This window comes from Anopheles moucheti, chromosome 3 (genome assembly GCF_943734755.1).
Source record: "Anopheles moucheti chromosome 3, idAnoMoucSN_F20_07, whole genome shotgun sequence".
NCBI classification, from domain to species: domain Eukaryota; kingdom Metazoa; phylum Arthropoda; class Insecta; order Diptera; family Culicidae; genus Anopheles; species Anopheles moucheti.
This window is the reverse complement of record NC_069141.1, coordinates 77,791,100-77,808,452: the sequence shown is the minus strand read 5'-3', so window position 1 is coordinate 77,808,452 and position 17,353 is coordinate 77,791,100. Positions and strand designations below refer to the sequence as shown.

Sequence of the window (17,353 nt, the reverse complement as noted above, 5' to 3'; positions counted from 1 at the left end):
GGGGGGCGGTTCGCTTTTGTGAGTTGATTAAATTACGCTACGCAACCTTCCCCCCGGTTGGAGAGGTAACGGAGCGAAATTGATCCGGGGCACTGATAAGCGCACCCAGAACCAAAGCATTGCGCTTGTTTTGTGTTGGCAAGCATTAAAATTAATATTTCGTCAGCGAATTACTACTAACCGCCCGGCGTACGTCGGCACCTGGGCTTTGTACGGCGCGCATCCAGTGCACCCCCGGGCCCGGCTTTCGATTCTGAAGCAACAGTGCAAGCGGCGTGTGTGTTCCTTACTCGAGACGCGAAAAACGACCACCCACGAGAAAGGGAAGAAGGCATAATCGCGATCGGTCCAATTTGCATAACGTCTAAGCACCTGGGAAGCTATCAGGGAAGGACACACTAAGGGCACAACCCACCACACACCGTGCGCTTTGTCGGCATTAATGAGATTAATTAACGACGATCGGGTGGTACAAGCATTATTAATGTTGTCCGCGCTTCGTAGCTAATTTAATAAACAGCACTGCAAATCGGCCCCAGAGGAAAAAGCGGAGTAAGGGTAAATTGATCGGCTGTTGACGGCACTGGGGACATTCGCAACATGATGGGTGATGGCTTATCTAAATTGTGCTGCCATTATTATCTGCTTGTCCACCGTTTATCTATTGCTAGCTATGGGAGGAAGCTACACAATCGGCGGCTAATTGTGTGTCATTTTTTTTTTCGCTAACAACAGCCCTGAAATGCATTTAACCCAATTCAATGAGAAGCATTTACAAATTAATTTATTAGAATCTGAGCTATATTCAGGGATTTGGGTCTCTATGTCTAGGATTTATGAATCCTCAAGGATTTATTACCTCCATGGAGCTTATCGATAATGTAACAACTCACTCGCATCCCTCCTCAAAAGCCTCAAAAGACTTAATCCGCCACTATTCTGAGTGAACAGGGAATCTCTTGGGAGTCGATTCCTTATTTGAATGAGTTCTCCTGCAGCTCTTCTCCACAGACTCAACTAGCCGAAAAGTCTCAATCGCAACAAGACATGACAACAAAATGTCGAAATAGATTTACTGTTCAATCCACTCGCACCCTGCCAAAGGTTACGGCCAAAATCGTCCATCAACGCCCCGGGGAGGAAGCAAAGAAAAAAGCGTTGTTGTCAGGACGGGGGGCGTGGGATTTTATTTATCTCCATTCTCCATCGCCGAACCGTTTTGGCTGGTTGTTGCTTCGCAGTTCGGGCGCTCCATCGGCTAATAAGCAATTAATTGCCACCCCCTTCAGCACGGACCCGGAACCCCCCCCCCCCATCGGGGTTGGCACGGAGATTTTGGCGTAAGCCCGAATAGTAAGTCGGTCAAGGGAAAGCAGATTTTGCCGATACTTTGCGGATGTCTGGTACGAATTCACATACCCCAAATCGTTCGAAAAGGACAACTTTCTTCATTTCACACTTCTCGCTCGTGGTGTGATTTTCCCAAACTCTTGCAGGATATTGATTTCTTGGGGGCTATTTTTGGTAAATACCTTGGCCACACAGCTACCGATAGGAAATTGATTAACTTGGAATTTGAATTTTAGAAGAATTTTGTACGCACTCTGCCCGTCTGTAGTGAAAATGGGAGGAGAAAAATGTGATCACTGTTAGTTTCACTTTCATCCCTTCAACATCGAATAATCTGATGAAGTGCTTTGCGGATAAAGATCCACGGCTGGAAGCAAAACAACAATTAAGAATGATAGACCAATAAGCTTCCATTCGTTCGAGGGACCGTTACCAGCACCAAGGGAAAGTTTATTCCAGTAGCCGGCACTAGACAGCATTAGTTCCGACATTTACTGATCATGGCGAAATAAAGAAAGCGCAGAAAGAACATTTTCTGCGAATGCGGACGTACATTCCAAGCGGAAGCAGTAGTTTCGTCGGTGGTCCTGCTACTCGCACGAGCCGAGAACGAGTTGCGAGAGCACTGTGCATGATGATGTTGTACTATTTGCATAAATTATGCACGGTAATTGAATTTTTGTCATCGTCCTTTCGCCATGTCCATCTTGAAAGCGATTTCCCCCCCCCCCCCCCCCCCCTTCTGTTTCGCTTCCCTTCACGCTTCGTCATTATGCGCGGCAAAAGCTCGCCGCTCCGGACCACGGCCATCCCATTCGAACACGCACAAAGATGAAAGGAAACGTTGCTCCACTTCCTTTCGGCATGTATTTTCCAGTGGAAGGAAGCTGCTGCTTATTAAGATGTTTTTTCGCTTCTCCTTCGAGGCGAATAGTTTGCTTTCAGGGTGGTTGCGCGTTCGCTTCGCTTTTGTGTCCACTTGTTCGGTCCGGTCGATCGACCGGGAAACAACGGATGAATGCGTTGAACGCGAAACCCTACGGGCGGGGCGTGCGTCAACAGAAAGAAGTAATTATTGCGATTAAAATCCACACAAAAAAAAATTACACGAAACGCGAACAACAGCAAAAAAAAAACAGGCAGCAAAAGTAAGATCGAGTCACGATCGGCAAACGGAACGGAGTTGAGTTGTCACCGCTGCATTATTCGAGCAGATGTAGTGTCGGACGGTGAAGGGAATCCGCCATCCAGCGGCAATTGCCATAACCGGTTCCGTGTCGATGCGTAAGGGACAAATTGTGACACGCGCGCTAATGCGCACCCAATAAGGGTTTTCTTCATATTAAATTAAAATAAAACCTCTTTATGCCTTCTGCTTCCTGCGCATCCGACCGTTGGTCACCTGCCCCAATCGTGATTGAAGAATTAGGAGGCGAATGAATGAAATTGGTTCAACAACGGCACTGTTGACCCTTGAACATACTTCACCGAAAAAAAACATTCAAGAATTTCAACAATCGGTTCGCTTTGTTCGGGCAAGGTTGTCACCTAATCACCGTGGAGTTCCACAACCAAATAACCTCCGGTGGCCGTACGAACAAGTACATCCACGATTACTGTAAGCTCTAAGGTAAACAAACCCGAAATCAATAGTTTCATTCGTCAACTCACGCGTCACGACGCTGGCGACACTTTTGGTCGCCACGAGTATCACACGATCTTCGAATTCTTGCTGCTCGCGGTAAAACTGATAACGATCTTCGAAGCGTTTCATTCCGTCGGTATCGTTAGCGGTGCAAGAAGAGTTCAGATCACAGCGTATTCAACCAAGGCCAGGCCTCGGAACTCTTAACGCTTTCAAGGCAAAAACTTTCGGCGTCCCGGTTCGTAGCAGGATGAAAGCACATTGGCGGTAAGAATTGCCCGCAAATATTCCTCCGGTTTTCGCACTTTCCATTCCTTTCCCGGTGACCTTAACTCGACGTTGCGCTTATTCGCACCTTGATTTGATTTATTAGTGTACGCGGTATGCAGATCGTTTTAATCCAGCGAGGGTTAACTAAAAAGAAAATAAAACACACATACGTTGGTATGAAATTCGTAAGACAGGTACAGGGCGATGGTGTTGGCTTTTGCCACAATCTCGTTTACCTTGGCCGGTGTATGATTCGTGTGTAAGGTGTCTGCGCGACAAAAAGTGCGCACGTTGGACTTCCCTGGATGTCGTAATCCTTGTCGTGAAGGTGTACTGTGAGTCTCCTGATGTAAAGCCGCATGGACCCATGTCCTTTAAAACGCACCCGTGGTCTATGGGAACTCCTTGTTTCTGGTACCGCATATTGTCGCATTGTTTGCGTAAAGTGCATACTTCTGCATAGGTCGCTAAAGAGGGTTAAAGAGGGCTCTCCAGTGTTGGAAAACAACGGCTAATACCGGCAGGACAGTATGAGATATTTAATATTATACTCTCCACTGTCGAGAGTTTACTGCTAATATTTGAAGCCCACTAACAGCGTAATGCTACTGCCATTCATAAGAGGAGCAAAAAATCTTCCCCAATGCACCGGGACCGATGCAATAATCTTAAGCTTGCCGTCATAACTTTCCGGATCAGACAGCGATGATGCAGCGCTGCATACGGCAGGTCGATCTCAACGCGGACGGATAGCAACATTCGCGTTTGAGGTTGACACTGACGGTAGCGACCGTCATCCCCACCGGAGCGGCGGGTTGACTTGCGGACATTCCACCAGCAATAAAACTAGCAAATGATGCGGAATTATGTCGTTCTCTTAGTGATGAATTCACGAACGGAGTAAGATGAAACCCGACAAAGAACGTTACTACCGCGGCCCACACGGCCGGTTGTACGCGGGGGCTTGGGGTAAATATACCTCGAAACACACACCCACCAGCCATCCGTAAACAACGCAGCGTGTATTTTATACACCACCGCGCCAGCACCCACCCCACCCCCGGCTGGGACGATTGTTTCATTTACTGCCCGAACAGTTTTGGTCCCCAGCTTTCTTCTGGGTCCATCTTTTGCCAACGCCCCGCAGTAAAGCCAAATCATCCGCTGTGTGCATGTTGGTAATGATAGAAAATAAAATACATTCCCGCAGCTTTTTGTTTTCTTCTCCACCCCTCAATTGCCTTTACCGGCAAAATCCCGACGACGATGGTCACGACGCTTATGGCAACTTATGGGTGCAATAACAGTGGGTGGGAGTATTTCGACAACGATGACTACCTCGCGATATCTACATTCCGCTACCACCGGTCGTGGTCCCGGTGATCTGGTTTGCTGATCTGGCAAACACCGGAGGCTTCAACGCTTACGTGTTACTCAGGAAAAGAAGACGTTACCGTCGGCCGAGCGTCATCGTCGTAAGCGTGCGCGCCATGTCTCATATTTATATGATACCGTTTATTCTGCTGCATGATATCAGCACCGCCTCCTACACTGTTTCATATTTGTGTATGCCTTCTTGGAGGCGTGTCACGTTCAAGTTTGTGCATATTCGCTGCAATTAAAATTACACTCGGCAGCGATACTTAACGGAAATTACACTTAACACCATTTGCAATCACTGCCAGCATCATTAACCCATGGCGCTGTGCCTCTTTCTGGCGAATTCGAATCCTGCTCATGGGGTGGGGAAAAGGGAGAGGAATCACAGGAGATGAAAACGGGTTGGGAATTATTTATTACTTCCTTTCGTTATTAACCGTCAACTCTACGACCGGATACCCGGGTATGATTTTCGTTTTCAAACTTATATAACTTTTTATTGATATATGATAGCTACCCGATTTTTTTTACTGTATCTTTAGGAAATTTAGTTCTCTTTCAGAAAATATCCAATATGTGGCATTTGGATAAATGGAAACATTATTTTTTCACAAATTTCTTTTTATACCCCTCATCTCTACGACCGGCATACCCGGGTATCCCATACATTTTGTATGGGGAACGCAAAGTTTTCGTCTTTAAACTTAAATAACTTTTTTTGTATTGGAAATTAAAATTTCAAATTTGGAACACAAAAGCGGGCATTAGTATTCTATACAATCGTGAAAAAAACAGAATTTTAAAGTTTATTTAGAATTTTTTATTGGTGTTTTTGTGTATGAAAACCCAACTTTTTGACATGTAGCATTCAATAACTTACTGTGATATAAGAACTTTGCTTAGTAAAATTCTGTAATAAATCAATTTGTCAGCATATAATATTAACAAAAATGCATATTTCAAGCATATAATTTTGATGTAGAAGATTGTGATGGTTTATTGTACTTGTATGATATTTATTTGATATTATGCATGGAATTTAGAGTTCAACAACTGTTACATTTGGGCATGTTTGTTGAATGTTGAGCACATACGGTTTTCTTGCTTTGAACGCCTGATCCTTTGTATCGTTTTATACACAATATATATGTTATTGTATATATACTATTCTATATATGTATTATATACAATATATATACAAATTATATGCTTGAAATATGCATTTTTGTTAATATTATATGCTGACAAATTGATTTATTACAGAATTTTACTAAGCAAAGTTCTTATATCACAGTAAGTTATTGAATGCTACATGTCAAAAAGTTGGGTTTTCATACACAAAAACACCAATAAAAAATTCTAAATAAACTTTAAAATTCTGTTTTTTTCACGATTGTATAGAATACTAATGCCCGCTTTTGTGTTCCAAATTTGAAATTTTAATTTCCAATACAAAAAAAGTTATTTAAGTTTAAAGACGAAAACTTTGCGTTCCCCATACAAAATGTATGGGATACCCGGGTATGCCGGTCGTAGAGATTAAGGTGTAGATTTGGTTATTGACACAACGGTTAAGTCACCGAACGAAACAGCATCCTACACGTTCCGTGCGGTAAAGCACCTTTACGCCGTACTTCACAATTTCACGCCTAGAGGGCGCTAGTGATTTTTCTTTATCCAAGACATCAACCTTGTTATTCGGTCGAGTGAAGCGGGCATTAAAATACCGACAGATTCTTCCAATCCTAATTATCCTACCGTTTCATGGAACTATATTTTAATTTGTGCTTTTTCTATTCCTATAGGACTGACTTTCGAAAAGATACGATATCAAACGAAATCACCATCCAACTGGGATACGGTTGAAAGGATTCGAAAGACTTCTGGAAGTGAACCACCATCACCACTCAAACACCGACACCGACCAGGTCATCGGTAAAAAAAAACTTGATTCGCGTACATTTTTCTGCTTCCGTTATTGCTCATCGAGGCAAGCGAAGAACCCTAGACACCCGGCCGCGTATCAGCATTCGTTTAAAGGGTGCGGTGGGAAATTATACGCACCCGATCCCGTCTCACTCTCTCATCACCGTGGTGGTTTGACCGTGTTGAAGTGGGTAAAAACCGTCGGGGAAAAGGATACACCACCGCCGCGTCAGGACGAAACGCGGAAGAAAATTAGTACCCACACTGTTCGGTGAAATAATTTTAATTAAATTCAGTGCACGTTCAGGGGAACTGAACACCGCGCGGACACAGGAATAGCACCACGCCGGGCCGGTTGTACTTTCACAAGCTTTCAATTAGTTTTTCCACCGTTGGAACGGATCATTTTACTGCTGCGAAGCGCACACTTCACCGATAAAGGACGGTTGTTTGTAACCATCCTGCGGCCGACACTTGGCGCGATATTTCAGCGGGCAATCGGTACTACAGCTTGAATTACCGAAAAAAAAGGGTGAGATATTATATTCCGACGGGAAGATAACACTTTCGCCGATTTGATATAGCCAAAACGACCACCATTAACATGGATTCGAAAACCACACTGTTCGGTAAGTTGAGGATGAAGTTGTGTGTCCCCCCGAGAAGCGGATCGTTTTTAATGGAGCATGGGCATTTCTTTTATCCGTAGCCATCGTTTGTCTGCTGGGAATGGCGCTGCTGGTGCAGAGTTTTGATAACGGAACGCGGCACGATGCGGACGCCAAACCCGGCCGTCGCTACAAGCGCATGTATGTGATGTGTCCTCCAAAGTTCAGTCGCATCGGGAACGAGTGTTACTACATCTCGCCGGGCAAACAGAACTGGCTGGATGCGTACTTCGAGTGTAAGGACCACAACAGCAAGCTGGCGGAGCCGATGAAGTACGAGGACAAGCATCTCAGGCGATATCTGCAGAAAATTAACCGTAAGGGCTAAACTATCATTAGCATCGCAAATCAAAAGCAGATAGTTAAAGGTTTTTTCCAGCAAAAATAATAATACTTCACCTTAACTTATTTCCTTTCCGCCTTAAAACGCCTTTTCCCGCCAACGTAAAAACAGTGTCAGAAAATCTCTGGATCGGCGGCACCTACAACTGGAAGGTGAACAAATGGCAATGGGGCCACAATGGGCGCGACATCGAGTATCAATCGTTCAGCCAGATGGTTCCTGGGTAATTAACGATTTCATTTATATATTACATGATTTTAGCACCAAACAAAAAAACACACACTCCGTTCCATCAGAAACCGTGCACGTTCATCCGAACAAGGGGGGCCACCACCAATGGGATCGCCTCAAAAAAAAAGAAAAATCCCGCACAAAAAAGAGAACATTAACTTATGAGCATTTTTTGCAGGAGCAGCAAGGATTTGAAATACAACTGTGCACTGCTACGGTCAGACCTCAAATTCAGGTAACTATTCATGAAGCGAACGTATAGAAATAGTTTTTTTCTTAAACAACAAAAATAAAAACCCAACATCAGAACGCTCTCCTCAAATACATCCGAGCGAAACATGCATAATCCATGCGCTAGGAAACAGCTTGCCGTTTGTCGACCGTTTTGCGTTCATTTTCCATCTCCCATTTTGTTTGCTCATACGTCCATTCGTACGCTAATAGCATTATTAGATTAAATTTTTTATCAGAAAATTCCCTTGTTCTAAATTTTGTGTGAGCAACTTTAAAGGTAAACTTGTAAAACAAACCGTACCTTATGACTTATTGTACTATTTTGATTATTTGATAAATGTTAATATGTTTATACAATATTTTTGGTTGTAGAATTTTGTTATTGGTTTAGTGCACCAACTGCACGGGCAAGATTAACTTTTCACCACACACGCTACAGCATGCAAATACGTTTTTGTAGTTATGGTTCACTGCTGATGCTACGCTTAATGCGACACTTTTTAAAGTACAATGCACAACCTTCTTTTGTTTAACACGTTTTATGTAATAAAGTAGATATTTGAATGCACTCTGCATGGTGACAGATACAGTAACACATGGCTTAGCGTAGTTTTAATTTGTTTAATTCGATTTAATTTTTTCCACTATCTCATGCCATTACTAATTCGCGGGATTTTCTCTCCTTTTCTTACTTTATTTCCGTGCCATAAACACGCACAACACACCCCCTCCCTTTACCCTGTAGATGGTCGGCCCAAGAGTGCACGAATAAGAACAATTTTATCTGCCAGCATCGTATGCCGCTAGTGTCCGAAAATGGACGGTACAGTTTGTACGACAAATGGAACAAAACCTATCCCGACCAGAAGGCGAACGAGAAGGTGGTGTACATCATGGACGAACCGATCGATCGAAACCAAAGGTAAGCAAACCCTGATAGTGCATTGGCTTTTCCGATGGATTTTCGTTTTTTTTTTTTGCTGAATTTGTATTATAAATGATTTTTTTTATATTTCGATAGCAATAACAGTGTGAAACCGCGCATCTTCAATAGCAGGAAGCGGGTGTTGCAATCGAATCCCTCGATTAGACCTCGTCCGGAACACCGGCGCAAGCCTTACCTTAAGAAGAAGCTGCCGGTTCAAGCTGCGGCCGGACCGTACTACATCCCATCGGAAGTGGTGGTCGGTCGCAAGCAGCATCTCGCCCAGTATGCACCGGACACACCGAACGATATCAACACGATCGATAACGGACATCGCAACGGGTACCACCATTCGGTGTCACAGTTTAACGTTGACTTTACCACGCGCAATGGCAAGAACCGTTTGGCAAGCCTACCGGGCGGTTACCGACCCGGGTATGGAACGGCGGCACATATGGAGACACGCGGACCGCATCAACATCGTCACCAACCGGGACAGCATAAAACTACCAAGCGGACCCATTACTTCATGCCGACACGTCCACCAACTACACCGAGCACCAGCACCGCCCCTGCGACAACGACGACGACGACCTCCACCACCACAACTACCACACCACGACCGCAAACCACCACGAGCTGGCCGATGCCGACGAAGCGAATCCATTACCCGCCGCTAACAACCAACCACATGCTGAAGCAACACACGGCCCACCCGATGTCGACGGACGAAAGAAAGCTGAAGCGCGAGCGACTGCGCGAACGGCTCCAGCGGTTATCGTACGAGGAGCAGCTGCTATTCTTCCAGGATCGTGCCAACCGGAAGAAGCTAAAGGAGCAGCAACAGCGCGACCAGCAGCGCGACAATGAGGTGGTGCAGTAAAGCCGGCCCCTACGCAGAACCGGAGTTCCTACAGCAAAACGGTGCGCGATCGGTGGGGAGAAGAAGCTGTGAATCGGTAAGCTTAAATCCCTTCTCTGAGCGTAGTGGACGTCTTCTACGGTGAAACACCAAATACGTGAACAACAAACCGAAACGATCGATGGGACGCACAAAGCCAACAACCTCAAATGCAATCCAACTTAACTTACATCCAACAAACTTTTAACCTCAATCCGGTTCCGGGCCCGAGTGCTGTCGAGCAAACAAACAGGAAAAAACATATCCAATACCTTGGAGAAATTCGTCACTGACTGCACTGGCACAAACGGAAACGGATTTGACGGTTTGTTTCTTTTATCGAGCTGCTTCACAGCATTCTTATTACAGTGAAAATGGTATAGCCACTTTTAGAAATACAACACAAAGAAAAAAACAAAACCTCATAAAGAATTGCGTTCTTCGTACTACTGATTACCATGTTACATAGTAGCAATCAGATCAGATGGAACAGATTAGTTAGAGCGCGGAGTGGAAAATGTAACAACACGAGAGAAGAGTAAACAAACAAACAAAAAAACGGTAGTAAACATACTGTGACACAGTGACAGTATCTAACACGCTAGTACATTTAGTACATTAGGGCTGTACAAGCAAAACAACAATGTTGAATAAATTCGTTCATCCAAACAAAACAGAACCACTTTTACCACTCTCGCGCAACAACAAAACAAAGAAAAAAAATCGTCTTTCCGAGCAATTATGTAAAACCCTATACAATCTCGTTCTAATGCCAACTGTTAGTAACAGCAAAAAACGTAGCCGTGTAGAGTATAGTAAGGAAGTAAGTTCGACCAAAACAAGTTAGAATGAGTAAATAAAAACACACATTAAAAGGAGGATGCACACATTTGCGCAACATAACCTCAAAGGGTGAAACATACGCAAGCAAACGTTTCACACATTGGCAGAACAAAGTAGTAGAAGAAGCAGAAAAGAGAGGAAAATTTACAAAGAAAATGTATACAGATTAAAGAAAAACTTTTTCCTTCTTAAAGCATCAGTACTAACAGAAGTAGTAGAAGCAGAGAAAAGAAAGCATAACGAGGAGATAAAAGCAATCTGCAACAACAACAAAAAACAACAACATTTACGATTGAGAATTGATAAAACAGATACAAAAAACAAATTGATCGCCGACCATGTACTCGTCGATGTAAAGTTAAGACTAACATTAGCGCTTAGTTCTAATTGCCATACTATTAATACTATATTACTACATTCAGCCACTATTATGATGATGAGGATAACTATTATTATTACCATCGCTGCTCGTTCCTATTACTTTCGGGCGAAAGCGGCTGTACGTGAGCGAATGCAAACCGGCGACACTTATTTCATGTCTGGAAGAGTTAAGGCATACTAATTGGAAGAAAAACAAATCAATCGAACCCGAAACCCGATCACAGAACGGTGTCCGTTGCTTTCAACAGCAAAGCTAAAACGCCAAAACGCATAACTATTTGCTAAATCTACACAACAACAAACATATTTAAAGCGAACAGCAAATATAAAGAAACACACTCATACAAGAGAGCGAAACAATTCCCGCTTTGTCCGTAGGGAATAAATCTAGTTGCGGGCGCGATGGCGCACGATGAACTCGTTGAAGATGATTTAGATTCTACACGATAAGCTACTTGTATACAGCGGGTGTGGTAAACGATCACCTGCGAATTCAAATGGGAATGTACCGGTGCAGCGCTGAACGTTAGGGGAGGATTAGGTAGTAGCTAAAGGGCCACACATACAACGATTTCAAAACGAAAAGGTGATTGCAGTCGGTAGCTGTGGTTCCGAAGGTACACGGCAGAACAAATGTATAGGTACACCATACCACAATCCTGCAATTTCCAACGGTGGAGTTAAATGTCCCATTTGTAACTGGGCAGAGCGCACATTTGCATTGTTTTACAAAGAAAAGCATACTACTGGTTGAAATAAAGTATTACTTGAGCGATGTGTTTTTCTCCTCTTTTTTTTTCGTTCGCTTTCAATCTCTATGGAAGCTAACCGAGCGGGTAAGTATTTTTTAAACTTGATTTTTTAATGGTGAATGAACAAAAGTAAGTATTTTTTGTACATTTTCACATTCGCATGAAACCGAGTATGCCCGGAATAAGGCAAATTGCTAGGTGGAAATGCCTTGTAAAATTGTAAAATTGTACACCACTCGACACTACGGTGTTCATAATACGGCGAAAGCCGTCATATTGGAAATATAAATAAATATAAATAGAAATTCGCATGATTTTTGATTTTTAAAACATATGGAACAAGTAAAATGAACATGAAATAAACATAAAACAATGAAAACAACATAAATATTATTAAAAATTAAAAAAAATCATAATATAATGAAACAAAGAAAAATGTATAAAAACAAAATAAAGGAGGGGTTAAATACCTAACAAAATTATTGAAAATTAGAGTCGGTAGTTCATAGCTAATGCAGCTAATAATAAGTCTGGTTGCATACGTATAAGTAGGATTGCTTATACCAGCCTCAGCTAGCTAGTCTATGAGCAAATAGAACAAAAACATTCACCTACCTTGATGTAGTGACATAGTCCGTCGCCTTTTAACGTACCATCCGCTTCACGGTACAGCTTCAACTTCAGCTTATGCGTCTTGGGATCCTTCATTACCATACCACACTTGGACATCACTTCACCGAACTCTTCCTCACTAATGTCCGCCGGCAGATTGGACACGTACACCTTCGTATTGTGCTCCGGTGCCATATCGAACCATTTCGGTGGTTCTGGCGGTGCTTTCCGTTTCTTGCCCTTCGAAGCGGCCCGTTGTGCCTCCTCCTGTTCATCAATGTCATCCGAATCCACGTGCTGGTGGACGGGGAGTTGTTTCACCGTTGCCGATCCCTCACCGGAGGGTACTTTCGGTGTGGCAGCAGCAGCAACAACACTTCCACCCGAGGTGTTATCGATGAACCCATAGCTCAGCTGATACATCGCCATAAAATCGTCATCCACCTTGGGGAACCAACCTTTCCGTTCGACGTCCCAAAAGTACACCGCACCGTCCTTATCCGTGTACGTATTTACGCCATCCACGGTACGATACTCTCCGGATGCAGTTTGCGGCTGCTCTTTGGGAACCCATTTTTGCGCTTTTTCATCCCACCGATGAAACTCCGTCTCGGTTGGAATTTCCTGCTTCGGGATCCACTCTTTCTTCTCGTGGCACCACCGATAGTGCTCGTTTTCATACGGATTGTCAGACGGTGTTTCACCTGCTGCCGGTGCCGTTCCGTCCAGTGGAACCCATTCACTTTTCTCTTTACACCACCGGTACTGAAACTTGGTGGCCGGATCAGTGTAAATGGCCTCTCCAGACTCGTTGTATGTGACGTGTTCCGCGTATTGATCTTTCCCCGCTTTGGACGGCTCTGTATCATCCGACTTCGGCTGTTGCTCCTTCTCAGGCTCATCAATCTTTTCCCCATGGGGGACACTCGCGCCATCCGGTTCGGTGGGCGACGCCACCGCTTGTTCCACGACTCCCGCCGGAGCATCCTCCGTACCTTCCCCACCCGGATTTGACTCCATCTCTATTACACGGTTCTCGTTGTTTGTGTTCTCGGAATCCGTCAACATTACGTTGGCCGCCGCCTCACGGGAGCTCATCGTCGGAGCAGCACTAACGATTGGTGTTTCACTCGAGTCACTTTCACTACTGGACATGGTTGAACTGATGAACTGGAACTGAAAGAACAACAAGAACGCACAATACACAGGTCAATAAAGCAAGCAAATTCAGCTGACACCCAGGGAGCGTACGCTTGTGGGTATGTGACGTTTTGCCATCTGGAAGGGTAAATAATGTAATAAGATACACTACGGTTGTCAGTACAATTGTCAAGTTTGAGTGAGGAATCTTCGGAGCTGGTTGGATGATTAATTCGTACACATGGCTTTCTAATAAGAGGCTAATTGTTATTAACACGTTTTGCGTCGTGTCAAAAATCGCCATAGTTAGCATTCGGCCGCTGTCAAAGCTTACTTGTTTTTTGTACAGCACTTTTTGCGTGATGAGGTGCTGAACGTGTTAAATAAATTTACTTTTAATAATAAATTTTATTATCCTACAATTTTTTGCTCATGATCCCCTGAAAGTATTCTGGCCTAAACAGGCGAGAGCTTTTTTGGCATGCGTTTGAATTTATTGTGCCCCATAAAACAAGTTAAACGCAAACACTAGCTCAACGAATTAATTAAATCAACCTTCACATGGTACATTCGAAACGGTCCCTAAATTCTACAACATTTCAATCACCCTACCGACCGACTGGTCACAGTAGAACTTCTCGCCAATTAGGCACAAGGTCGCAACCGATGTCCACCAATATCGCAGTGGACTCATTCGGCCAACAAAAAAAAAAGAAGGGCAAGGTTGATGGGAAAAATCCGTGATTTTCACGCTTTCCACCCACTAACGTAACGCTTTGCCCCCTTTTAATGCGCCACCTCCATTCCTAACCGATAACCGAACCGGACGCAAGATCCACCGTCTACGGTAACTTCTTAGGCGAATTAATGCCATGAAGCAGGTTCGCATGAATGGAACTCCGAAAGCTCAAATAAAATACGCACGTTCGTATCGATTTTCCCAACCTCCCAACCCATCTGGGATGAATGTAGGTGAGGGTTAATTGACGCGCTGCGGATAGATGGGTAGTCGTTTTACCAAGCACATCCGGATGAAGGCAGTACAGCAACGGGCACTTCAAACAATGCCGTGCACGTACAGCGGTAAGTTACACGGGCATGTTTAATTGCTAATGATGACGCGTTTAACACATTTCACCACCGGTCGGTTCCCAACGAACACTTCCTTGACGAGCGGTACGAGCCTTGGAAGAGTTAAAAACGGAACATAGTTTCGCATTATACTACAGGCTATTCTATTCAACGCACATAGCTTCTCCAAAGAGCATAAATATTTCATCATTCTTTTTTTTAAATAGATGGAAAATCTTTGTAGCAAAAACCTTAAAACAAGGAACTATTCTGAGGCTCGTTATCGTGCAGCGGTAATCGTCACGGAAAGAGTCAATTATTGTTGATTATTTACCAGCCTGGAAAATGCAACACAAAACCGGCACATCGACATCAGCGCTTGGGAACGGTAGAAGTAGACAAAAAAACATACAAGTCCTCAATCATAACTAAAGTTCCACACAAAAAATATAGCCTATCCATCTGGTCAATTCTACAAAACCCCTCGGAACCTTCTCACCACGGTGACGCCTCGCTACAACTGCATTATGTTTGATGAATGCATTTATAATTCGACACAGCTTTCAATTACACATCTCACTTGTCCATTCCGTCCTTATTTACAGTGTGGCACAATTTCCACAGCCGCTACAGTCAATCGTTCACTTAATTGAAACGCTAACGATGGGCAAAAGCTTGGAGGTTAATATGTGACCAGCCTGCATCCGTCCGGCAAACTGACCGGGAATATTAGCATATCGATTCAGAACTATCGATGAAATTCATAACCGAACGCTTCCATGTCCATTTGCAGCAACTTCATAAACAGGGCGCAGGGGCTGAATATTTCATATGTCCGATCAATTCCTACCAATAGTCGCTTGGAGGCAAGAAATTCTATCGCACCAGTCTCGATTGCGTGTGTTTCGTTGCCGTTCTCCACCCCCTTTTCGAACTGCGCACTGGACAATAAATTATGCATTTCCATCACAAACTGCCCATCGGTTACTGGGGGCGGGAAAAGTCGGTCACATTTCGGCCTGATTTCCGGAATGAGAACGCCCACGGGTGATGGTGAATGGGAAATAAAAAAATACAATGCACGAAAATCCTGTGTGTTTATGTTTTCCCGGTGTTTTTTTTTGTGTTCCCCTTTTTAGTGCCTTTATCATGCGAACTTGTTGTTGCTCACGCTGGTGCTCATGAATTCATTATGGCGTGGGGCCATTTCATACATTTTGGAGTAAGCTTCCGGGCAGGCACGCATTCATACGGTGCATTCGGTGACTAAAAATGCATAGAATGATTATTGTTAGGATGGTTTCGTACAGAAATAACAGTAATAATAAACACAAAGAGATGAATTTAAATTAACCCATGCCATAAACTGTTAATTGTATCCTGTACGCTCAACCAGAGAGCTAATCCATGAATTGCAATTCGTTTCAGACCTGTTCTTCTGTTACGCGCCTGAATAGTAATGCTTTAACCATTTATGTCTATAAATTCCTATACATCCTTACATTACAACCCGGGGTTCCATTAGTCCACCTGTTTACTACCAAACGATGGCTCCAAACTGACTGTGATAGTAACCAACGAGTGTAAACAAATCCGATTGGCATGCGCCACCACTACAGTACGAGGCACTGGAAAGAAGGTGCGAAAGTTTCCCTAGTGCTAGAACACCCTAATTGTGTTCCACCGGTGGGCGCACCGGTGAAGAAAAACAAACATGCAACTATGCAACAAACAACGACGCCATCGTCGTTTGCAAGGATTTGTTTTGGATACGGTTTCCGGGGGAAAGCATTTTGGCCGTGGTTTGGTTCATTCTCCTTCTTGGGCTTTGGTTACGGCCGCTTCAGTAGTAACCGGGGTTTCAAATACCGTTGGCTGCAAGTTCAAGGATTGCCGAACGCACGGAAAAAGGGCAATTTGTTCACTGTGAGACATTCCGATACTTCCGGCATCTTCCTTTGCAAAGGCAAACGTTAGAGGAGGACGATGCTGATACGTAGTGTGCGGGACTGTGTTTAAGTTGTAAAGAGGACACCTTTGCTATCTGCTAATGAGAAGCTGCAATTAGTCTTCGAGCTCGATAGTGCTGCATATTAATGTGCTTTGTTCTTAGGGAAATCGGAATGCACGAATTGGGAGCAATGATTATCCTTGCGTTGAATATTCATTGCTGCGATATCGGTGAACGTCGATGTATAAAATCAGTGTGCTCCAGATCTAGCACTGCTCGTGGCACAAAAGTTGGAAGCCTCCATATTTCGACAACTATGTAATACCTGTAACAAAACAAAAAAAAACGTGATTCAATCTGATCGTTAAACTGGCGACAGTATTTATCGATGGCAAGAGAAAAAAAGGGCCAAACGGTAGTAAAGCGGGTTTCATTTCCTACCTCACAGTGGACAAAATGTTTTGTTTCCCTACCGTTGATCATCGACCATTTCTTATTAAAGCTAAATAATTCGACCATTCCGATTATAATGGCTGCTATAATGGGGCTCTTTGGAAAATGCAACAGCCAACAGCACTGATCGACTGTGACACTTATTCGTCGGAAGGGACGGACTGGCGACCCTCACCGTTTATCCACACAATTTCCCAGTGGCCTATTTTGTATTTTCTCCCGAGTCCTTTGCTTCACATGAACCTTAACCGAAAGGGGTCAATAGACTGGACAGTTC

At 43.9% G+C, this 17,353-nt stretch overlaps 2 protein-coding genes across 3 annotated transcripts in view; one reads left to right on the top strand and one right to left on the bottom strand.

Annotated features, from left to right (window-relative positions):
- LOC128306011 (uncharacterized) overlaps positions 1–11,869 on the top strand; it is a 96,104-nt gene extending 84,235 nt beyond the window's left edge. Inside the window, exons 4-9 of one of the 2 annotated variants that reach the window (XM_053043679.1) lie at positions 6,451–7,200; positions 7,281–7,556; positions 7,694–7,805; positions 7,998–8,048; positions 8,793–8,969; positions 9,069–11,869. In XM_053043679.1, the coding sequence (XP_052899639.1) occupies positions 7,176–7,200; positions 7,281–7,556; positions 7,694–7,805; positions 7,998–8,048; positions 8,793–8,969; positions 9,069–9,855 (1,428 nt within the window). In that variant the 5' untranslated portion in view covers positions 6,451–7,175 and the 3' untranslated portion in view covers positions 9,856–11,869. Of the gene's footprint in view, positions 1–6,450; positions 7,201–7,280; positions 7,557–7,693; positions 7,806–7,991; positions 8,049–8,792; positions 8,970–9,068 lie in introns of both variants that reach the window. The other variant, XM_053043678.1, reaches the window with a different exon arrangement.
- LOC128306010 (HIV Tat-specific factor 1) overlaps positions 1–17,353 on the bottom strand; it is a 56,371-nt gene that overhangs the window by 33,922 nt on the left and 5,096 nt on the right. The window contains exon 2 of the mRNA XM_053043677.1: positions 12,465–13,637. Coding sequence (XP_052899637.1) covers positions 12,465–13,616 — 1,152 coding nt within the window. The 5' untranslated portion in view covers positions 13,617–13,637. The remainder of the gene's footprint in view (positions 1–12,464; positions 13,638–17,353) is intronic.